Source organism: Hemiscyllium ocellatum, chromosome 22, assembly GCF_020745735.1.
Source record: "Hemiscyllium ocellatum isolate sHemOce1 chromosome 22, sHemOce1.pat.X.cur, whole genome shotgun sequence".
NCBI lineage: Eukaryota > Metazoa > Chordata > Chondrichthyes > Orectolobiformes > Hemiscylliidae > Hemiscyllium > Hemiscyllium ocellatum.
The window spans coordinates 19068118-19093597 of record NC_083422.1 but is presented as its reverse complement, the minus strand read 5'-3'; the positions used below and the strand labels follow the sequence as shown (position 1 = coordinate 19093597).

The window sequence follows — 25480 nt, the reverse complement described above, 5'->3', positions numbered from 1 at the left end:
GCATGGAAAGTTATGGAAAACGTTTCAGTGAGGTGTGAGCAGTCAGGAAGAGAGGTTATTAAAGTTTCCAGCAAAGGTAACAGGACAGTATGAAAAGGTGCAGGAATCTAACGTCAGACACATGGGGGTCAACTATGAGAAGGGGGACAGTCAATGCAGGATTGAGGATGTTGTATTTAAAATGTACGCAGTATATGAAATCAGGTCAGCAGGCTTGTAGCACAGATTGAATAGCTGTACGATCAGTTTCAATGTTGGCTGGAAGGGAATCGGGGCTGGGAACTAGATATCCAAGAATATGCACCCAAATAAAAAGACAGGCAGATGGACAGAGGGGGCAGGATTGCCTAGTTTGTAAGAAATTAAATCGACAGCAAGTGATAGAGAGTCAGTAGAATGCGGGTGTAGAGTTGACCAACTATAAAAAGGAAGAGAGTGTCCCTAATGGCAGTTATGTATGGACCTCCTAGCAGTAGTCAGGATGGGCGGAGAATAAAGCAGGAGATAGAAGAGGCATACAGTAGTGCCTCAAAATAATCATGGAGACTTCAATATGCAGGAGGACTAGGGAAAATACAGTTGGTAGTAGATCAAAAAATTGAATTTATGGAAATGTCTATGAGATGGTTTTTTTTTAAAAGCATCTTCCATACATCCCACTAGGGAACAGATGATTTGGTTCTGCACAACACGGCAGACTTAATTAGGGAGTTTTAGGTGAAGGAAATCTGACAGGGCAGTGACCATAACGTGATAGAATTCACCCTGCAGTTTGACAGAGAGAAGCTGGAATCAGATGCAACTTTATTACAATTGGGTAAAGGCAACTATAAAAGGCATGAGAAAGGAGATGGCCAGAATTGATTGGGAGAGATGGCTAGCAGGTGGAGCAGCAATGACAGGAGTTTCTGGGAGGCACCGCAGAAGTTCAACCCAAGGTCGATAACAGATATTCAAGGGAAGGTGAGGTAACCATGGGATAAGTCAGGGACAGCATTAAATCAAAAAGATAGTGTAGAGAAGATTAATGGGAAACCAGGTGATTGAGAGGTCCTTTGCTGGTTTTTAAGAGCAAGTAAAACTGCAATAAGGGGTCAGAACATGAAATATGACAGTAAGCTAGTTATTAATAAATAAAGTTGAGAGATTTTTTAAAAATAAGAAGTTGATAGAGGAAAAAGCAACTTTGGATCACTAGAAAACGAGGCTGGAGAAGTAATAAGTGAAAAACAAAAGTGGCAGAGGAACTGGGCAGATACTTCACTTCAGTTTACACAGTGGAAAACACCGACAGTATACTGGAACTTCAAAAGAGTCAGGGGGCCAGAGTGAGTGGAGTGGCCGTCACCAAGGAGAAGGTGCTAGAGAAGGTGAAAGGTCTTAAAGTGACTAAATCACCCAGACCAGACAGACTATATCCCAGAGTTCTGAAGGAGATAGCTGAGAAGATTGTAGAGGCATCAGTGATTATCTTTCAGGAATTGCTGGAGGCAGGGAGTGTCCCAGAGGACTGGAGGCAGAAGACAGGAAAACTGTAGGCCAGTTAACCTGACCTTGGTTGTTGGTAAAATTTTGAGTCCATTGTTAAGGATAGGTTGTGGAGCATATGGAAATGTAAAATAAGGTTTAGTCGGCACAGCATTTTGAAGGGGAGGTCATAACTGACAAATGTTAGAATTCCGAGAGGAAGCAATGTGCAAATTAGACAAAAGGAGAGTCGGTGGACAGTATCTACTTGGATTTCCCAAAGGCCTTTGACAAGGTGTCACGCAGTAGGCTGCAAAATAAAAGCCCATGGTGTTAGGGGCAAGGTATTGGCATGGGTTGAGATTTGGCTGACTGGCAGAAGGTGGGCCTTTTCAGGACAGCTGCCAGTGACTACTGGAGTTCTGCAGGGGTCGGTGTTGGGGCCACAACTCTTCATGTTATGCATTAATGATCTGGATGAAGGTACATAGGATAAAATTGCATGTTTGCAGATGGCAACAACAGATGCAGGGACAAGTAGTGTTGAGGATGTGGAGAGCTGAAGGACTTGGTCAGGCTAGGAGAGTGGCCAAGTAGTGGCAGATGGAATACAATGTGGGAAAGTGAGAGGTTATGCTCTTTGATAGAAAGAAGAGGGGTGTGGACTATTTTCTAAATGGGGAAAGGCTTCGGAAATCTGAAGCACAGTGACCTGGGAATCCTAGTTCAGGATCCAAGGCTAACATGCAGGTTCAGTTGGCACTTAGGACAGCAAATGTAACGCTAGCATTCATCTCAAGATGAACACGAGAGCACAGATGTATAGCTGAGGCTGAACCTGGGGACTAAGCTTGTCATAGCAGCACCAGTTAAGGACTCTGGCTTTGTACACGAAGCTTAGAAGGATTTTGTGGGGGGGGGGGGGGGGGGGGGTGGGGGGGCAGGATGGTTCTCACTGAAACTTAGAATACTGAGAAGCCTGGATAGAGTAGACGTGGAGAAGATGTTTCTGCTCGGAAACATTAGGACCCAAGGACACAGCCTCAGAGTGAAGGGATAACCTCTTTTTGAACGGAGGAGGACGAATTTCTTCAGCCAAAGGGTGGCAGATCTGTGGAACTCGATGCTGCAGAGGAGTATGGAGACCATATGTAGGAATGAAACTAAAGCTAGATATAGAATTTTCCAGCAGTAAATTTAACTTCCAGCCATATTTCATCAAATCACTAAAGCAGCTGCTTCACTGAAACACCATTACACTTCAAAACATACTAAGATGCAGATCAGTTGATTCAAACATGAATGGTAAGTCAACCCTGAACTATATAGAGCTGTTCATTTGGTAGTGAAAGCCACTAAATAGTTGTGTCATCAGCCTTGTCATCCTGTTTACAAAAGATTAAAATTGCTCAGAAAAAAGGACAGTTTTAGCAAAATCAATGTCCCAAAATTCTTGGATTTGGTGAAATCTTATTCAAGGAGGAGTGAGAAAAAGCAAAACAATAATTTGTACGTCAGGAGAGCTCAAGTGTTTTCATAACAGACACATCCATAGGGAGTGTTGATAATTTTGCCTTCCAGAAGTAGCAGCATCATTCCACAAGGCACATAAGTTGCTTCCTTCAATCCACAAGAACTGTGCTCCTGACAGGGGAATCACAAGGTAATCAACTAACACGCTATCATATGCGTACTGTGACCCAATAAATAAAAACAGCACTATTAGGTGCGACTATGAAAACCAGAAATAAATTGAATACCAATAGGTTTATTTAGTATAATGGTGTCCAAATGAGGTTGTACAGCGTTTAGTTCAGGTCTCCATCTCACTTCCTAAAAATTCTACTCAATGTTCACTAATGTCCTGTTGAACTGTAAGATTCAATGATTTAGATTTTCTTTGAAGGACTGAGTCTTCACCATAGTTAAATTCTGGAAGAAGTGGGCAATCCTGACCCAAATCTGATATTGGCCAATCTCTCCCTCGTGTAAATGATGGTTATTAAGTCAAGCATGTGAAATTCCTGGAGGCAAGGGATCATTTAAACAACCAGCTGCCTCCACTGAAATCCAACTTGGAGAAGTCCCGGAACACATTAAATGCAATGCCCAGCAAAGGCAAAGTTTATTAAAAATGGGAAACATGGGTGATTTTGTGGTGGCAGATAATAGCTGAAAAATCCTGCAGGTCATTTGGTAGAGGGAACGAAGCTATTGCAATTCTTTTAAACAGAAACTTGTCCCTGCAGTGGAGAGACTAGAGCAACTGAGAAGTGGTCTGTTCAGTGCTTCCCTTTTGGCTATCCAAGGTACCCCACTATGGAGAAATGTCAAGAAAATACTGCCAACATCCGGGAGCTCTGAAAAAAAAATCAAAATTGAAACAAAGTCCTCAGGGTCTGTTTACAAGGATTTATAGGATTTGTGCTACATGACTGACTTCCAAACTCTGTGGTACCAATGACAAGCATTCTGTTGGGCACCTCCAAGCACTTGTTGAGTGGAAGGGAGTTTACAAAAGGGATTAGTTGAAAGAAATTTCAAATATATTGATTTGGATTTGACATCAATTCAAAGCATTTAGATGCTGCCAACATACCCGAGGTTTGCCTATTGTGGATGCTAGATGAGTTGGCACAGTGGTAGTGGTGGTTGGGGTGAGGGCATCAGTAGCAGATGGAATGAGTTGGCAAAGGAATTATGAAGGAAAACCGGTTGCATCAAGAGGAAGGAAATTTCATGGGGTTAGATACATTTCCACATGGTGCTTTGGATGGGATGTGGGCGAGTGTGCAAACGTGTGTGGAATCGAGCAAGAAAATGCTGGTGTTTTAATCTTCATTTTTCATTAATTTTGACTATACTGCCAAAACTCCAAAGTAGGCTTTGCATATAGTCTGCCTCAATTTTGTAGGCACTTGGGATGGTCCTTGTTGCCTGTTCAGACTCCCAATCCAGCTTGCATCCCCCCACAGTCCAAGAATATTTTCTAATTCAGGTCAAGCCTAGAGATTTCTCCTGCCCCATGCATCCAAACTGGGAATGAACCTTGCAGCCAGTTTTACTCCAGTTGCCTTTCCTCTTCAGAAAATTCAGTTGCAATTGAATGCAAACGCTAACTGCTTGTGCTTTACTTCTGCAACAGTTTGGGGGGGGGGGGGAATAAAAGAATCACCCTATCAATACAATTGAACAAGCCAACCAGTTCCCTCTTTGAAAGAAAATGGTTGGCTCCTACAGTGATGGCTGGAATCAAGAGGTGACTGTGTACAAAAGTTGGACTGAGGATGACCAAGATTCTCTCAGTGCCTCATTCTTCCCCTTTCAGGGAATTAACTTGGTGTTATTTGTCGTACACACTCTGGCTTCTTCCTACTCTTCCCACTGACTGCCCAAGGGGGCAATATAAAGAACACACTTGGTATTCTATTCATCCTGGCAAATGGAGAACAGAAAAATGGTGCAACAGGCTTCCCACTAAGTGCTTAAGGCTAAAATTGTCAACAAATTGTGCAAGAACACTGGGCGTGAATGTGGTTTATATTAACAAGCACAGGCTATTGACCCACTGTTCCTGGGAGTGAGGAACAGCTGAACTAATTTTAAAAAAAATATGAATGTTTATATTGGAGTCCAAGCTGATAGCTGACTGTTCAACACCTATCAAACTGACAAGCTAAATTAAACAGCAAATACACATCACTTCATCAGTCAATCATTAAAATTTTTACTTCTGCATCACCATTTGCTTAAGAGACACATGATAGAGAGCTCCGTGAAAACCAGGATACAAATCTGCATCACTGTTTATATAGTGTGTAGAAATGGAGGTCAGATTACTATTCCTATTTAACTAAACTTGTAATTTCACAATTCATTGCAAGTCAATAGACTAAAATCTTAATTCTTCAGTTTATACTGCTTAGACAGACTATAAGCATCTTGGAAGGCACATGCTTCGGACAAATAAAACCATACGTGAAGTTAGTGAGTCTGCCTGTTGATGTGTTGTTTTGTTAACTAATTTTCAGAATAGTGTTACTCACATGCTAAACACATCTTTCCAGAATTAGTTCACTACAGTACAGAAATCAAAGATGTTGAAAAACTCCCCAGGTGCTGCCTCCTGCTCATTAGCCAATGCTCTATCCACACCAACACACTACCTCAGATCTTTAGATTTAGCTTTGTGTGAGGTACCTAGTTTAATACTACTATCTGGAAGGCCAAATCCAACAGCCACTGTTTCCTTCTAGTCACTCCGGTTGAGACTTCCTCAAAAATAAAAGATTACTAATATTAGTCAGACAATTAGTCACTTTGATAGAGCCATGCTGGCATTACTTGGTTAGATTATGATTTTCCAAACATTCCACTCTTGGTTCCATATTTGATTCTAACATTTTCCCCAAAAGATGTTAGGCTAGTTGGCCTACACTGGTCTGCTTTTTGGCTTCCTCCCATTTGAATAGGGATATCAGATGACCATTTTCCAAACCCCTAGCACTTCGCCAGAATCCAAGGACTTTTGGAAAATTACAACCAATGCGTTGACTTTCTCTGTAGCTACTTCCCGTAGGATTCTCAGATGCAAGACTTCAAGGCCAGGGGACTTCTGTCTTTAGCCCCAGTTTGTCTGATAACTTCTCTAACGTTACTTATTTCCTGCCCCATATTCTTTTCAATTATTGGGACGTTCAAAGTATTGTCCACTGTAAAGATAGATGTAAAATATGATCAACTCTCCACCATTTCCTGGTTTCCCATAGCCATCTTCCCAGATTCATTTGAGGAGTCCTATGTGCACTTGGACCTCTCTTCCTTTTTCTCTGTGGTACATGCTCACTGTATCTCAGAGATCAGAATCCAACTTGATACTTCATCTGACCAGTTCAATCACAATCTTTTATGATGTGGGTTCAACTATTTTGATTGTTACAGTTCCACGTCCAATTAATTTTGTCGATTGTGGCTCAGAGTTTGATAGACTTGAGGAGTGTATCAAAATTCCTGCATCTTTTTTCAACTTAATTCTTCACAATTTCAGCACCAAGAAGCACTTTCTTCTTCAACTCCATTAACATGCACTTGTTGATCATTTAATTTCTACTCCAAAAATACTGCTTTTCTCCAATTCCCCCCAAGTTAAACTGGCTCCTCTGATCCTAATGCTCCTAGCTGATGGGGTCAAACAAACAATCACACATTGAACTGAGCTCAAAAACTTACAAAACTACAGTGGATTCAACATGTCCTGGGATTCATTCATTCATCCTCCTCCCTTTACCTTCCCCACACCTAACCTATAACAATTGCGAGATTTTCTAAATAAAACAGTAGATGAATAATCTAGTCCCAAAATTTACCCTGAATCAGAGTTTGAGTTCAACTCAAGCCTTCAATAAGAGCAATCTGACATCCTGAACATTTATGTTCCTTCACCCAGATAGACACAGGTGGTTAAGTCTGCCATGAGGGGACTATTTTGAAGGTGACCTGCTTATTGTTTCCTGTGGATTTTCTGTAGTTTTAAAAGCATAGAATGGAGCTTAGACTCTAGATCTGCAACTCCCAGGTCAGTTTCAGTTTTCCTTTATTGAATGTGGGCATGACATGACCTCTCAGCCTATCCTCTATCTCCCCAATATCTGGTGACTCCCTCTTAATGGTCAGTGCCTCACATCTCCACCCATTGTCTTTGAGTTACACAATACATTTTGCATAATTAGTTAATCCTCAATCCACCCACGTACAATACAAACACTTACCTTATTGGCACAAACAACTCGTCTAATGAAAAGGTAATTCAGACAAAATTAAATGGAATGGAACACCTGCCCACCTTACAAAAACCAAAAAGTGACTTCACAAAATGAATGCGAACAGAGAAGCATTTAATACTTAAGTTTAAGTCCCACACTTAAACAGAAACCTGTTACCTAACTCAAGTTTTAAATTCTCTATTGTCACAGCATTGGCCCGCTAAATTCAAAGTGATTTTGATACAAAGTTATTAGATGCAACGCACATTGATGGGACAGTGCATACTGGCCTTCCAAGTGTTCAGCAATGTATAGGTTAGGTGCATTAGTTAGGGGAAACGTAAGAGTAAGAGGGTAGGAGAATGGGTGTGTGTAGGGTACTCAAAGGGTCGTTGGGGACTTGTTAGACCTAATAGCCTGTTTTCAACCTGTAGGGAATATATGAAAACAAAATTTCTAGAGTCCAGAATACTATTGGATAGGTGCATAAGCATCAAGCAACAAACCATGCCACCAAGGTGATTAATAACCTGGTTAGTATTAATAATCAATGAGGACTCACTCCCTTCAGCATCCTGATCTGAGCTTCCAAGATTAGATGGATCAGGTGGCATGGCTCCAGCTGGTGGTTCATAAGACGCCACGAGATTTATTGTCCCCTGAAAAGACATTTTTTCACCAAAATGAAAACCACATTCTTGGACCAAAACAGTTCAAAAAAAAGTTAAAAATAAAATCTTTCCCAAATTGGAAGATCCATATGAGAACAAAGTACTTTAGATATGGTCAAACTCGACTTGGTACAAGTTTACCTTCCACCCTTCCACCGCCCTTCTAATAACCTTAAGTTACTTTGTATTAGTACATTTAGTGATTTATGCATTTGGACACCTAGACTTCTTACGTTTCTTGTTGATTACAATTTAGAAATAGAACTTCATTCTAGTCTACTGCAGCATAAAACGGATGACCTCTCATTACTCAATATTGAGCACATCTACTGTTTAAAACAAAAAAAAGTGTGTCATTTGCCCGAAAATGCAAAGTTAACTGAAGGTACATCTTCAAGCTGAGGCTTTCATCAAACGACGTGAGAAATTCCGTGCCTATTCCACAGTCATTTCAGACAGTGCCACAAGTCAAGACACAAAAGGAGGAAAATTTAGGTCGGCATTGCTCGCTCAGCTTAAATTTTACAGGTGGATACATCGTGATGTAATATCTGCAAAATCTCATCTGATTATGTCAACCATGTCCACGACAGATTCCAATAACCAGACTAATAATGGCCTGGATGTTCTGATGCAGGCAAAAGTAGTAAATGCAGTATATTACCATTTACAGTGCAACACTTCATCCTGATACAGTGCAGCTTAGATTGGATTCTATTCAAATACTGTATGCTACAATTACACAAATAGGTTGTACAGCACAAATTTAAACAATTAAAGTGTTGGTCACATGTGTGGGCAGCTTTTAAATTTCCACTTCCAGAAAATGAGCCACATGGTTGCATTCCTGTTGCACTCATTAAATTACCCAGTTATCATCAGGGTGGTTCCATGAGCTGGTTTATAGTGAATTTAAAAGGCTTTCACAAACACCAAGCGTTCATGTTCTTTGTAAACTCTGAATGTGTTTCTAAACTAAGTGTGGTATGAATTTACACACTAAAATCAAAACCACCTTATGGTATCTTCAGCCAATTTGCTTTGTTGTTAACATTTATCAATCCAAATTGGTGAGTCTTGATACAAATTAAAAACAAAAAACAAATAAGCTGTTCATTCAGCTTTGATTCCTAGGTTGTAGATAGGAAGCATAGACCAATACACAATTAGGACATTAACATACACTCTAGTCTCATGACCCAGAGACAGACACCAGGCAACTATGGCAAGGACTGAATGACATCACAGGTTCTGAGAGAGCGAGAGAGCGATGACACATCCCTCCCAGATCGTCTCAACACTTTCTATGCTCACTTTGAGCAGAATTTCTGAGGAGGGGTAACATCAATTCCAACACGTCCTGACAAACATACCCCAACAGTCAATGCATCAGGAGGCCAGATCAGTTTTCCTTTGGGCGAATCCAAGGAAAGCAATGGGACCAGACGGAATACCAGGCCGTGCATTCAGGCCACGCGCAGATCAACTGGCAGAGGTCTTCTTGGACATCTTCAACCTCTCCCTACAGCAGGCCACGGTCACTGCCTACCTCAAGTGGGCCAACATCATCCCTGTGCCAAAGAAGACTCATACAGCATGTCTCAATGACTACCGCCCAGTGACCCTGACTTCGGTGGTCATGAAGTGCTTTGAAAGGCTGGTCATGGCATTAATCAACTCCACCTCCCACTACTCTTGACCCACTCCAATTTGTCTATTGGACCAACAGATCCACATCAGGTACCATATCACTTGCTCTTCAAATCTTCCCTAGAACATCTTGGACACCAAGAAAGTCTACGTAAGAATCCTACTCATTGACTACAGTTCAGCCATCAACACTACTATCCCCTAGAGACTGATTACTAAACTTAGTGATCTCTGACTAAGCCCCATCCCCTGCAACTGGATCCTCCGTTTCCTGACCCACAGGCCACAATCAGTGAAGATTGGGGACAATATTTCATCCTCAGCAACACAACACTGGAGCCCCCCAGGGGTGCTTGTGTGGCCCCCAACTGTACTCATTGTATACTATGACTGCATTCCAAATACCAGACTAGTGCCATTTAGAAGGCAAAAGTGAGGACTGCAGATGCTGGAAACCAGAGTTTAAATCAGAGTGGTGCTGGTAAAGCACAGCAGTTCAGGCAGCATCCGAGGAGCAGGAAAATCAATGTTTCAGACAAAAGCCCTTCATCAGGAATAGAAGCAGGAAGCCTCCAGGGTGGAGAGATAAATGGGGGTTGGGGTGGGGTGGGGCTGGGTAGAAGGTAGCTGAGAGTACAATAGGTGAAGGGGGTGGGGATGGAGGTGATAGGTCAGAGGGGAGGGTAGAGTGGATAGGTGGGAAGGAAGGGAGATTGGCAGGTGGACAGGTCACGAGGATGGTGCTGAGCTGGAAGGTTGGAACTGGGGTAAGGTGGGGGAGAATGAGGAAAACGCCCTGCCCAGAGGACTAATAGATTGCGACACAAGTTTTACTTACCCCAGTTGGCTGCTTCTTTTCACTGAGCAATGGGATATTTTTGAAAGGTAACGTTTTTTGGCCACTTACAAGGTCTTTCAAGGATATTGTTGCAGAACCAATAAACCTAAAATAAGATGGTGAAATAAACACTATTAAACTTTGGTATATTCCAGAAATTAGAAGAGTTAGAGGCATACAACTTATATCTATCATGTTGTGCAAAACGCCTTTGAATAAGTCACTCCTTTCAAAGAAAATTACACCGTGGATGAGAGCTGCTGCAATTTATTGCCTACAGGAGGTATTGGTGAAGAAGTCCACTTTTCTTAACAGCTGCTGCCCATATGGAAAAAATGTGAACCACAATGCTATTAGAAAGGGGGTACCAGGATACAGACTCAAATGGAAATACATTTTTAAGTTAGGTGGAGAGACTCAACAGAAAGTTTGCAGACAACGTCCCTCATGCCTGCTGTACTCAAACTTCTAGAGGAGGAGGATGCAGATTTAAAGAGCGTGATAGAGAGAATGTGTGTTTAAAAGGTGGCAGATAAAGTGCCTTTTTCTCTCAGTTGCGTTGATAAATCTGCACCTGACTATATAAGTAGCAAGTATTTCTTCATAGCTTTGACTTGTAGTTTGTTGGTGGACAAGATTGTGCGTGTTACTTGTCAGGGAATTCCCAGCCACTAAAACTTTTGTTGGCTGTGCATATTTGATCCAGCTTCTAGTCAATAATGACCCCTACGATATCGATACTAGGGAATTTCAGTAGACATCAGGGAGAGATAGTTAGATATTCTGAGAATGGCAGAATGTTAATTGCCACTGAAGCCTGCAGGTTGACCCAGTCTTGCTATGAGCAGGCACAGATTGCTCCTATAAGAGTTGTGGTGAATGGACATTTGTAATTGCAGCGAACTTATGACCACATGATGGAAGAATGATCATTGATGAATCAATTGAAGATGGAGTCTGTCATGATGCAGCAAATCTTGGAACTGAACTGAATAGCTTCGAAACAATCAGAACCATTTATTTCCCTTCGTTCTAGGTCTGGCAATTATTAAGAGTGGAGTTTTCTTCTCCAATTCTCAATAACTTCAATTTTGTTCAGGTTTCTTGACATCACATACAGTCAAATGTTGTCTGGATGTCAAGTTATGCTCACCTCAAGTTCAGTTGCTTTGACCTTCTTTGGATTAAGCTCATAACAACATCAGAAGTCTGTGACCCCGGTAGAACCCAAACTGATCAAAGTTAATATGCACCACTTGATAGCACTTAAACCTTTCCACTACTTTGCTCAGGAAAAAAAAAGTTAATGAGAGGAAATAATTGTGTTTTTGTGGACAAGTTATGCATCTACGAGACAACTGCACAGGCAAGTATTTTAACTGTATTGGAACAGTTTCACAGAGATGCAGCTAGTTCTGAAGCAGGTCTTCAGCACCATTACGATATTATCGTGGGCATAGCCCTTGCTAACCAGTATGCTCAAACTATTCCCTGATATCACAGAGGCAAAATAAAACTGCTCAAAACCCAGCATGTGTGATGTGGGTGACCTCAGGACAAAAGGTAGAGAATGATCATATTCTTGTTCCAATAGTTTTCAAATTCTTAAAATTTTGTTTAAGTTCTTCCATGTCTTCACTCTTGCCTAGTTCTCTCATTTCTACCAGTTTCATAAACCCTCAGGCCTAATTCTGGCCTTGTGATTCAGTTTTAAATTATTCCAATAGTTGTGGCTACATCTTTAGCTGGTTGGAAACCCAACACATTGGCCAACATTTTGGGCACCTGATGTAATATCACTATTTAGCTTGATGTCAAAATCTTCCTATGAAGCTTTGGGTCATGTATGTTTAAAAAATGTGGCACAAAATCAATACAATGTTGTTCTACTGTAGACAAACTCAAATTTTGTAAGAAACTTGGAGCAACTTTAGTCTTAAATTAGGAAACACACACCTGGAGTTTATACTTTGTAGACTCAAAATCTAATTCTATACCTTACAATGCAGTACCTGTGTCACGGAAGAAAACATTAACACAGCTTCAAGACTGATGATTGCCAATTGCTGCAGTTCAGGGAGTTATAGCGCAAACAAAAGCATCAATATCCAGGTTATGATTTCAATCTGAAACAATGAAATTGAATGTATCTAACAGCACTGAGATTTGCTCCATTCACTATTACCAAGCCTACCTTCTAGTAGGATGTAGAAAAACAAACTTAAAATGAAAAACAAAAAGGGAGGGAAAATGGTCAATGAGATTCGTAGGTTATGACATTATGGCCAGATTTCTTGGAGGCACATCTTACATTTGTGTACTTTTAAAAAATCTGGGGTACATGCATTTGATTTTAAAATTATATCAAATCTTGCACCACTACCTTGAGGGGATTAGCATTTTTGTTTATTGATCTAATCAAACAATTAACAAGGGAATTAGAAAAAGCCAATGAAGAACCTGAAAAAGGTACTTCATTCTAGAAAAGCTCAAATTTTTACACTTGTACTCCATTTCAGAACTCAAATTAAAAGTATCTCTACATCGGTGGCACAGTGGTTAGCACTGCTGCCTCACAGCGCCTGTAGACCCGGGTTCAATTCCCGACTCAGGCGACTGACTGAGTGGAGTTTGCACATTCTCCCCGTGTCTGCGTGGGTTTCCTCCGGGTGCTCCGGTTTCCTCCCACAGTCCAAAGATGTGCGGGTCAGGTGAATTGGCCATGCTAAATTGCCCGTAGTGTTAGGTAAGGGGTAAATGTAGGGGTATGGGTGGGTTGCGCTTTGGCGGGTTGGTGTGGACTTGTTGGGCCGAAGGGCCTGTTTCCACACTAAGTCTAATCTAATCTACATACTTGAAGTGTTGGATGCCAGCAATACTAAGCTATTAGGAAAAAAAATTACATCCGTATTTCCCGTTTGTTCCCCCCCTCAGTCTCCCAAGGCATGTCATTTATTTTTGATCACTCCTAAATTGCAGCTGTCAACATAGACCATAAACTTGGATAGTGACACTTTCACAAATGGCAAGGTCTCAATTAAAATGTGCAAGTTATTTTTCTCTTTAGGAATACTGACTTGGGAATAAATAGTGGCCTTCATTTCCTGATGGCACAGCCAATGAATTTCTCCAAGCATTTGCACACCAGCATTGCACGACAGTGTAAAAAAGGAGGAAACACTGCCATTACTCCCTGCCTAATGATCCAAAAACTAACTGTTCTAACAGACAAATAGAGGTTGTCCCAAATGATGGTCTTTTTGCCCATTCTGCATCAATAGCTGGCCTCATAGTTCCAGCTACTCCCATAGTAAAAGGATTTGTTTTATAGAAAGGAACACCCGAGGGAAGGTGCACATTCCACCTATTACAGAACAATACAATGAGGGGGGTATTTGTTGTGCCACACCATCTTTAAGTGAGTGTGTTTCGAGGAATATGGTGAAGCAGGTTCAATAAGACAAAGTAGCGAGCAAGATGGACTCTTACTGACTGAGGCAGCTGTAAAGTCATCCTGCCTCTGCCATCCTGTAAAGTTCCTGTGAGTAAAGTTTAAGTTGGGGTTGGATGTAGGGGTATGGGGGAAAACGAAGATGGCAGATATTACTTTTCAAGGGAAAGAGGCCAAAAACTGTGCTTAATAACAGCTTTGTTAGACACTCTATTCAACTCTGCAGGCAGCAATGTTAGATTTAGTCTAACATTTCCCTCCAAAGATAGCTATCATGTCACATGATCAGTCTCGAAGTGACAATCCATCATGCTCACCAAATAAATCCACTAGGGCAAACCAACCAACAGCCCAGTCATTGCAACAGTTCGAGTGGACATCACGGTAATTCTTATTCTTTCACACAAAGTCTGTCTGCAAGAGGATCAGCGTACAACCAAACAGATTCTGCTGTCATCACTAGGCTTCCCATCAAACCTCCCTCACCAGTCCAGGACCATTACTGGGTTCCTGGTGTCCTCCAGCACTAGCTCCAAACCTTGCTCCTGTCTGGTCGCCCCATCATCACTCCTGAAGGTTTTACAAGTGGTTACAGTTCAGTTCTATTCAACAGAAGCTGATTAATCTCTTGCTTAAAAACAAAGTATAAAGTGACTTGGAAGGAATACTATTCGCAAAATTTATGCTATTCTTAATTTATTAAAGATGTAAGTGGAAGCAAAATTAAAACCTAGTTTTCTTTCCTCCACGACAGAAACAGCCAGGTAACTGAACAGCAGTGGCAGATCAAAGCAGACTGAAGGCAAACAGAAGTGGGCTGCCTTGGTATTGAGGGACAGACATGGTTTAAATCAAATGTGAATCAAGCAAGGCACCGTTTAGATGAAAATTAGTTGCAGCTTAGACAAGAAAGCTGCCAAGTCTATTCAAGGTAGCAAGAAATAGGAATTGGAAGCAATTTTACCCATCGTGTAAAAAGGGATTTGTTAAAAAGGGAACAGTCAGGGACATAAAACCAGCTGTTGATATAGGATGTGGAACATTAACCGCTTGGAGACAAAAGAATGACTGTCAAGCTGATTACGTGGTAACCTGAAGATAGAATCTTGGAATGCAGGCAACATGAGCAAGAGAATCTTTGTTACCCTTTCCTCATTACTTTGACTCAAACCAAGTAAAGCTGTTGTAACCATCTAAGCATGAAAACCACACCCAGGTTGCTGACTAATGACCAATCCCATTAACAAACATCATGTTAAAAGGAAATGAACCCAATGATTCCAACAACAACAAGGGTTTTCCTGATGTATTGCCAATTATTTGCATAAGACCCGTTTATGCATTGTACACCCAGTTACAAGCAACAAAGCAGCTTTTAAATAATGGTGGCTCAACACAAGAGCAGAATCAAGTTGCAATATGTTAGTGTTAGATTTGCATAACTTGTGAAGGAGATCTAAATCCACTAGATGACTGGATATTAAGCCAATTCAAAAGACATCCCACTGAAATAACTGCTATCATTGAAATCTTCAGGCGCCTGTGTCAAAACAACATGATCACTGATAAGCAACCATTTTAGCCTCCCCTCACATCTGCTCTAATCTGTGACGATGCCCTAGTTTCTGGAATTACCAATTCAATCAACTTGAAGCAGAACCTAGTGGGGAAGACAGTAGGGCAACAATGGCGGGAGTTTCTGTATGTAATTGAGGACACAGCACAGAGGTTCATCCCAAAGAAAAGTTATCCAGAGAATGATTGTCAGCCATGGCTGACAAAGGAAAATATCATTAGGAAAAGAGCCTATAAAGTGGCCAGGAGCACTGGGAAGACTACAAAAACAGGATAACAAAGCAATAAGGAGAGGGGAAGATCAAATATGAAGATAAGCTAGTCAGTAATATTAGAAATGATAGTATTGAAAGAAACTTTCACATAAGAAACAAACGAGAGGCAAAAGTAGAAATTGATGCTGGAAGGCTAGTGCTGCAAGATAAGGAAATAGCTGAAGTACTGTGTGTCAGTCTTCACAGTGAAAAACATGAGTAATATCCCAAAAATTAAAAGGAGAGTTGAGTATGGTAGCCATAACAGAGAAAAAGTGCTAGAAAAGCCAAAAGGCCTAAAAAAAAACGATAAATCTCCTGGCCCTGATGGGCTATATCCTAGAGTTCTGAGGGAGGTGGCTGAAGAAATAGCAGAGGCATTGGTTGTAAACTTTCAAAAAAAAAAATCACTGGAGTCAGGGAAAGTCCCAGATAATTGGAAAATGGCTGTTATAACCCTTTTGTTCAAGAAAGGATCAAGACAAAAGATGGAAAATCATTTGCCAACTAGCTTAAGTTCAGCTGTAGGTCCAATTCTACAATCCATCGTTAAGGATGAAATTTCTAAATTCTTTGAAGTGCAGGGTCGGATTAGAACAAGTCAGTATGGATTTAATAAGAGGAGGTCGTGCCTAACAAACCTGTTAGAATTATTTGAAGAGGTAACAAGTAGGTTAGACCAGGGAAACCCAGTGGATGTTATCTATCTAGACTTCCAAAGGCCTTTGATAAGGTGAGGGCCCATGGTGTTTGAGGAGAGCTACTGGCATGGATTGACGATTGGTTGTCTGACAGAAGGTATAAATGGTTCTTTTTCAGAATGGCAGCTAGTGACAAGTGGTATCCCACAGGTGTTCACTTTATATTTTAATGATCTGAATGAAGGTACTGGGGGATTCCGGTGAAGTTCGCTGATGATGCAAAGTTAGGTAGACAGGCAGGTAGTATTGAGGTGGTAGGGAGGCTGCAGAAAGATTTAGACAGTTTAGGAGAGTAGTCCAGGAAATGGCTGATGAAATTCAACGTAGCAAGTGTAAGGTCTTGTACTTTGAAAGAATACAGGAATAGACTTTTTTAAAACTGAGAAAATTCATAAAGCCAAAAGTACAAAAGGCATCTGGGAGTGCTAGCCCAGGATTCTCTAAAGGTTGACTTGCAGGTTGAGTCAGTGATTAAGAAAGCAAGTGTAATGTTATCATTTATCTCAACAGAGTTGGAATATAAAAGCAGTGATGTGCTTCTGAGACTTTATAAAGCTCTAGTTAGGCCCCATTTAGAATACTGTGTCCTGTTTTGGGCTCCACACCTCAGGAAGGGCATACTGGCACTGGACCGGTGTCCAGCAGAGATTCACACGGATGATCTCTGGAATGGCATGCCTAACATGATGATCGGCAGAGGATTCTGGGACTGTATTCATTAGCGTTTAGAAGGTTGTGGGGATATCTAATAGAAACTTACAAGATAATACATGGCTTAGAAAGGATGGATGCTAGGAAGTTGTTTCAGGCAGGGAGACTAGGAACCGTGGGCATAGCCTTAAAATGAGAGGGGGTCAATTTAGAACGGAAAGGAGGAGACATTTCTTCAGCCAGAGTGTGGTGGGCCTGTGGAATTCATTGCCACAGAATGCAATGAAGGCCAGGACGTTGGGTGTCTTCAAGACAGAGTTTGATCACAAGGAATTAAGGGCTACAGGGAGAGTGCAGGTAAATGGAATTGAAACACCCATCAGCCATGACTAAATGGCAGAGTGGACTCGATGTGCCGAATGGCCTTGCTTCCACTTCTGTCTCTTACCGTCTGAAGATGATTCTGAAAGCACAAGATCCCAAGACTCTCAATCCAGCCTTCCCTTTAAGTCACCAAATAGCTAAATGAAGCAAGATGATTGTGCAGGTCATTTCTATCTGCATACCAAGAGATTGTAACCCATTTCCAAAAGTTGGGCAAATACAAAAAACTATATACTTATAAAGGTGTTCCAAATTTTTAATTCAGTCCAAATTACTGTAGTCCACTTAATTTAATACAAAAGAGAATTAGGTAAAAAGGAGTAGTGCATATTCCTAACTGATGAAATTTCGAGAAAGCAAGGTTTATGTTGCACAGACTAGCCTCAACAAGCTAGGCATACGCACATGCATACTACGAATGACATTGTATTCTGCAACAGCAGATTAGCTCTTTGCAAGCTGCATTAAGTCCTGCTGAACAGGTTATCACAGCCTGAAGGTTGAAATCAAAATTTTAACTAGTCTTTTTTTTTGTGGTAAGCAAACTCAAGCTGCCTAAGGTCAGGAGCACCTAGGAGCAAAGAGACATTGAAAATATGAACAATAAAACATTTTGATACACTTATGGAAATATTGATTGTTCCACCACTTTCCTGTTCGAGGTTCTATTGTTTGTGTTTGGAACATTTTCATAAATGGGATGGCAATTCTCTTCCTGAGCTTTCATCATAGCTAGGAAGTTGGAAATTCAGGCTTTCCTGCAAGTGGGAAACAAAGTACCATCACAGCTAAAGTGGCAGAGGAACTCCAAATGCATCCGCTGCCAAGTCCAGAATTATCATAACTCTTTGCACAGTTAGAGTTTCAAAGAGATAATCAAATGGATTTTTATCTTTCATAGGAAGAGGCAGACATCCATCCATGGGGCAGAGGGGGGTTGTTCGTGCGGGTATCCAGGGATGTTCTCAAACTATCCACAAGTTGGCGTCCTGTCTCCCCGATGTAGAGAATGCCACATCAGGTGCAACAGATACAGCAGATAACGTGCATGGAATGACAGATAAATTTCAAATCAGATCTCCAGCATCTGCAGTTCTCTCTCTCTCTCTCTCTCTCTCTCTCTCCACAACTATCTGAAGGAGCAATGCTTTGAAAGCTTGTACTTCCAAATAAGATGTTGGACTATAACCTGGTGTTGAGATTTGTAACTTTGAAAGCAATAGAAAGAGACAGACATCTAACCCAATCAAAAGAGTGCGTCCCCGTGGCCCTAAGTAGGCAAAAAAACAGCCGAAAAAACACCAGAACTAAAAAGGATTTGCTGCAAATGCTGAGTGTATTTGTAAAGCTTAGATGAATTGGTGGTGGCACATTATAGAAACAATTTTGGTTAACACATCGAATGAAGACACGATTTCAAAGTGACTGTGGTTAGGAACTAAATAACAGCTGTACTTGACATTTCCAAAGGAATGAAGAATTGGAAAATGAAATTGGAATAGTTGAGAGAAATAATCTTTGCTCAGAAGATCAAGATGTAGGATCAGTTTAGGCAGGGATAAAAATTAGCAAGGACAAGATGTTCTCGGTGGGATTAATACCTAGGACTCCCGAAAATAGCCAAACTCAGTAGGGATCAAATCAATAGGATCCTGTAAGATAACTGCTGCCAAAAATTGGAGATGAATTTAATCTTCACATACAGAGCAAGTCTTACTGAGAAAGGCAACTTTGAGAATAAGAATACAGATAGCATTCAGGTCAGTTACCTGGAAAAATATTGTGGAACAAATCCATAAACAGATCAACATAGACCATGAGGAGTTTAATAAGGCAGAATTAATCATCTCATAGGAAAGGACCAACATAAGACTGATCATAAAAAGAAGAATTTCAAGAGTTTGAGGTTGAGAAATGTGGGTCAGAAGCTAGTTAAAGCTTAAAGATAATTGCAAAACTGAAAACAGATTTACTTTTAGAAAACTAAGATTTAAATGTTAATTTGGTGGATAAGTAATGGCAGACGTCTTAAAGGAGGCACTTGGCCAAGCAAAGTCAAAATTAAGAAAAAGGGCGATTTCCTTGCTGATATATTTTAACTAGTAGGTTGCCACAGCAATCTGGGTTGCAGCCTTAAGTACCCACAACCTCTCGACACTACATTTGCTGGTCATCCAAATATTGTTGGGAAACCAAGTTAGACAGAGCGAGAGAGCGAGCGAGCGAGAGAGCGAGCACGGCGAATGTGCCTGCAAAGGGATAGCTAGGCAAAATTTTGGAACATGGAGCTCAATAGCTTAGCTTCACAATATTTAAATAGACAAAAGCAACAATGCTGCTATGAAGAATCTTGGTATCCTTGTACACAGAACAGTTAGCATCCAGGTCCAACAAATAATTAGAGACAAGTAAAATGTTGGCTTTCACCAGAAGAGGGGTCGATTATAAAAAGGAGGGTTTGCTGTAACTATACAAAAGGAGAGATCCTGGTCAATAGTTTAATTTTCCTTCAAGTGAGAGTGAGCACCTTTTAAAAAAAATCTAAAGACCAAAGGGTATCAGGAAGCAGCAGCAAAACGGAGATAAGGCCAAGATCATATCAGCAAAATCTGAAGAAGTGTAGCAGCAGGCTATCGGGGCCAAATGACTAACTTCTGCTTCGGTTTCCAGACACGATTTTTTTTTAAAAAAAAAGAGATTGGGGAAGGTTGACCATTTTTGGGAGGAGGGGACAGGCGTGGGTGTAGTGTTTGGACTCATTGAGGAAAGATGCCGCAAGTAGTATTGACATTGATTGACCCAGAGTCTTGGTGCTGTATGACTGCAAAGTAGCAGAGGGAAGATTGTGGCACTTGACCTTTTGGGCTTTGGAAGGTTAACTGATGGTGGCAAGCCTGCATTTTCTCCAACCCATACAGACTCCTGTGGCACCTTCAGGGCAGGCGGGCAGTGATTGAAATGCTGAGCATTGGGGGTTTTAAATATGGCATGTGATGTAAGCTGAGTGCAAGATCACACATGAGCAGCAGCTTGGAGGTGGAGTGCATATTTAAATGAAGACAGCATTGTAAAATTGCAGGAGAAAACTAATCAGTAGAGTGCATGGAGGGATATCCTCCCTGAACTACCACAAATACATCGCAATATAGTGCTGTTACTCTCCCTATGCAGAACCTGCTATGTCAAGCATATACAGTACTGTAAACTCTGCACTACTCAAACAACACTGATTGGCCTGCTACATTACCAACTATACCTCTCAATCAGTGCTGCAATATCCAAAACACTTCACTTTAAGTTTAGGTACAAAAGAGGATCATAGTTTAAAGGTGGTTTAAAAAGGAAATAAAAATTCAGTAGTCTAGACTTCACAATTTCAAATGCTATCAGAAGTCATTGCTCATACTAAGCCACTTGCATTCCACAAAAAGGAACGTGCACAGTTACAGTGCATAGCACTGGCTAAGTAAAAGATGAATTCAAAGTTTTTTTTAAAAGAAAGCCTGAACACTTCAGATTCTCGGATCTGACCAAAATTGCGTGGACGAGAGTCAATCAACATTCACATTAAGTTCCACCTATCCTGTTTAGAATAACTGCATAACCTTCCTGTGGGTCTAATTAACTGGTCTCATGTGAAACTATGCCAGGCCCTTGTTTGGACCTCCTTCATTGCTATTGCCCAGATTCTCCCTGCAATCTACATTTACTAGATATTTTCAGGAAAGTGGATTGGTCTTTAGTATGAGAATAATGCAGCAGCTTAAGATAAACTAACTTTGAATCGGAAATGTTAAAATTAATTTCTTCACTGTTAGTCTAACTCATTCTTCATTTACAAATAACACATTTACTTTTTGTTTTGAAAGTATTTGGTAGTTGAGGGAGGGGAGGGAGGGTATTAGAGATTGTGCATTAATGGCACATCTAATGTCATTTCAAACTTTATGGCTTTTTTGTATTTAAGAAAGGAAAACTGTTTTCTGTTGAATTAAAAGGGGAGACTATAGTGGATGCAGAAATTTGACAAAAATTTGGAGGTTTGGATGCAATATATCTTTAAAACTGAAAGTATGCAGAATATTCTTGAGTAGCACTACTTCATCATTTGCTTCTGATAAACGGTATTTTGCCTGGCCTGCCACCAAAATACCACAAAGCACAGATACAAATCAAACTCTTGCCCATTTTACAACATTATACAGGGCTAATGTATCAGTCTAGGTGGGATGGTCTTCAGAGAGTTGGTGCAGACTTGATGGGCCAAATGGCGTCTTTCTGCACTGTAGGGATTCCATGATTTCTCACCACAGGAAAAATGTGACCTAATAGTCCTTTATAGAATGTGGTTCTTTCCTCGATTATGGAAATAAGGGCCAGAATTTGTTTAATTATTGCACAAGTTAGGCAGAACTAACTTCTGATATCAATCACACCATGTAATTTCCCAGGATTCGTCTGCTGCTCCACAAAAGAATTTTGTGGGAAAAGTAGGACAGAAAATTGCTGATTCATGACAAAATTAAATGCAATGGCAAGATCACATCAATTAAACTGACAGCACGATGATTGCCACTATGTAGAATGATTTGGGAGCATGTTTAAACAATAAATCCTTAGTTGTACTAAATTCTTTAATTTAGTTGTTTATTCATAGAATTTTATGGACTTCCTATAATGTGGAAGCAGACCTTTTGGCCCATCAAGTCTTCAGAGACTCTCTGGAGAGCAGTCCAGCCAGACTCACCCCCAAAACTATCCCTGTAACCCTGCATTTCCTGTTGCTAATCCACCTAACCTGTCTATCCCTGAACACTATCAGCAATTTAGCACCATCAATCCACCTAACCTGCACATTTGGGAGGAAGCCAGAGCACCTGCAGGAAACCTACTGTGACACGGGAGAATGTGCAAACTCCACACAGTTGCCCCAGGCTGGAATTGAACCCAAGTCCCTGGTGCTACGAGGCATTAGTGCTATCCACAGAGACACCGTGTCACCCATAATTACAGAGCCCCAAAAACAAGTAGGTTGCCTTAAACTAAATCTGATTTTTCTTCCCCATAGCATGGCAATTTAAATTGCTCATCCAAAGTGTTTCAAATATGGCCTGTAATAAAACATGCCCCATTTCACATTAAAATATAAAAAGAAATCAATGGCAACGAGATGGCCAACTACCTGAGAAAATGACACCTGAAAGTTTATAGCTTCCATGATATTCATTCGAGGCGCTGGGGAAAAGGAGTAAGGTCAGAATACACAGGAGCTGCTTCAGGTTTCCATCTGATGAACCAGCCAGATATAAAAAGAACACAGACCAGAGATAAAACAATTTGAAATTGGGCAAACATGAGCATAATATAATATTCACTTTTTTAACACTGGATTTTGGATTCTATAGCATCTCATCTCAATGGAATTTTAGTTTATCCATTGGCCACACCTCTCCCCATCCTGTCACAATGAACCACCATTTCTCTAGCAAGTTCTCATCAATTTCTCACTGGAAAGGTACAGCAGGACAAAGTGGATTGCTGCTTTCCAAATGCTTTTCTGCAACAGCCCATTTTAAATACCTCAACTTCACATGATCCCAGTGAAAACCTAGTATGCATGGAGAGGGGGGGCGTAGAATAGAGAGGGTTATTCAGCAGCTGCTGCCAAGTTGGTGAGGGAACTGTTGAGCATTGTTGAGTGTTGGACAGGGCTGAGGAGGGTGTTAAAAATTAAAACTGCTGGATTTGCCCTGGAAAAAAAACATGAAGAAACACCTTTCACATGCTGTAGCTGCAATCAGGCCTCAGAGCAGATGCATAAATTGCACCCATTGACTGTGGAAAAGACAACGGAAAAAAGGAAGCTCACAGCTGTCAATTTCATGGCTGCCTTTGGTGCCTTGAAACAAACGACTGAACAGTTTGCACCCCCCACCCCACAGTCTCCGAGGTTCATGAGACTATTTGAGAACTTCTGGTCTCATTCTGTGGAAAATCCCCCATTACAACAAATTCTGGGCTATAGGATCCACAGTTAATGATATTCAGAGAGGATTGCAAATAAGCTGTTGCTCAGGGGTCAAAACAACACAAGAGCAAAAAAATAAGTTTTATTTGCCATGCGTTAGTATGGGCATCCATGGCTGCACACAATATAGAGTATGAATTTTTGGAAAAATTGGATGCTTAAAAAGGTGTTGAAAATGCAAACCGTTGTCCATAACTTGACAGAATTTTGATGCAACCCATTTGCCCTTCCTTCTACTCTGGTGTTGCACCTTGATAAAGTCTGTTTACAATCTATAGCTTGAGGCACAAAGTAGATTAGAGCACCAAGTCTACCAGCTGGAAAGAGGTTAGTCTCATTGTCTGTGCAGCTTAAATAATCAACGCTCAGCAGCAGGTTCAGCTTTTCTTTTAAAATAAGCAATCATTTCTAAAGCAAGGATGCAAAATGGAGAATGCAGAGCAGCTGAAATTCTGCTTTCCATTTAACGTAAACACAATAACCCCAGACTACCTCCTGCTGAAAGATGACTTTTAATGCAGTTAACTTATCATTGCCAAAACTAAGCCACTAACATCCAATAATACACCAAATCTCACTCATCAGCTACTAGCCCACTAGCTAAATATTTGTCAGCAAGTTTCAAAAGATCTGTACATGTTGATCTACACCCTTTAGTTAACTCACGCTATCACCCAGGTCTACCCCTTCTTCCGTTCCTTGGAAGGATGGGCTGATGATGTAATTGACAGTACCAGATTGACCAGTTTGGTCATTTCAGTCTGATGTTCTTTTGATACAAATGTCACTGCCTCAACTGGAACATAGCACAAAGGCCCCCCTCTCATTATTTTCATCGAGGGAATCCTAAAATACTTTCCCTTCACTACACAAAAACTTGCATCTCCTTTCTCCTCTTCACCTTACTAGTATCTCCTCCCAGCCACAGTATGGTTACCGCTTATATACAGACGTACAGCAAAACAGAAGTTGCAATTTATGTAAAAGCACATGTCCCAAGGATTGCTATTGTTTCTATTATTGGCACCAGATTTCTGAAAATAGGACTCCGTTCTAGAGATATTTGAACAGTTCCCTATGAAAATGCCTGAAAACCATTTTAAGATCAGTATTACATCTCCAGTGACTTTGCACTGCTTAACAGACTAGAATTTTTCGAAATTACTCTGAACAAGATCTAAGTGCAAGACCAGACCAGTTCAGTTCCAAACGCCATTCGTTCCAGCAGTGAGTCAGAGCTAGTTTAAATATTTAGCTCTGCAACATAAAACAGTCCCTCCCAAAAAAGAATTTTATAAAAAGGTCTCTGTGCCACTGGCAAGGCAAAGTTGCTACTTTTTCAAACCAACATTACACAGGCCACTGGTGCATACTTTTTACTGCCGAACAGCCGCATATGACATAGCCAAGAGAAATGGACTCCATAATGGACACATTTAAGTCTCAGTGCGCCTTTGGAATCTGTTCTACTTAAATTAGGTTATGACTAGTCTGTGCATCCACTTCTACACACATCTTAACCTAGGGAATAAACACTAAACCCTAACTGGAAAATTCCAATCATTCAGAAACCACAGCAGGGAGGGAATTGAAAGGAGGCAGGGTGTGGAAAGAGGATGGGAAGAGATTTTCAGATGATTTCTGCTGTCCCAATTTCTAGTTTCACTCTTAAATTGGCTTAGAATTGGAAGTGATAGGCCATATCAGCTTGTCTGGATTCCCAGTGGTGGTGATCACTTTTTTGTCACTACCCACTTGAAGAATCCAATTAGATCAGTCCCTTACCTTACAAGGAAGGCAATATTATTTTTGCAAATTTTCTTCAAATTCCTTTCATTCCAGTGAATCTGCACCACATCTCCGTTGAGGACAACGTGTACAAATCTTACCTTGTTTTTAGGCAGCAAACCTAAGGCTCCAAACTGTGGTCTGACCAGGGGGTCTGTTCAACTAAGGTATCCCTTTTATCCCATTGAATGGGAAGCTCCCAAGCAATTAAAACATTTTATTAGCGTGGAATACTTGGCCTGCATATTAGCTTTTAATCA

At 40.9% G+C, this 25480-nt stretch overlaps 1 protein-coding gene across 5 annotated transcripts in view; it reads right to left on the bottom strand.

The window, feature by feature from the left end:
- Positions 1–25480, bottom strand: part of LOC132826230 (myoferlin-like) — a 229815-nt gene that overhangs the window by 181509 nt on the left and 22826 nt on the right. For all 5 annotated transcript variants that reach the window (XM_060841916.1, XM_060841912.1, XM_060841913.1 and 2 more), the window contains exons 4-5: positions 10389–10494; positions 7792–7888 (exon numbers count right to left, since the gene is read on the bottom strand). In XM_060841916.1, the coding sequence (XP_060697899.1) occupies positions 7792–7888; positions 10389–10494 (203 nt within the window). The remainder of the gene's footprint in view (positions 1–7791; positions 7889–10388; positions 10495–25480) is intronic.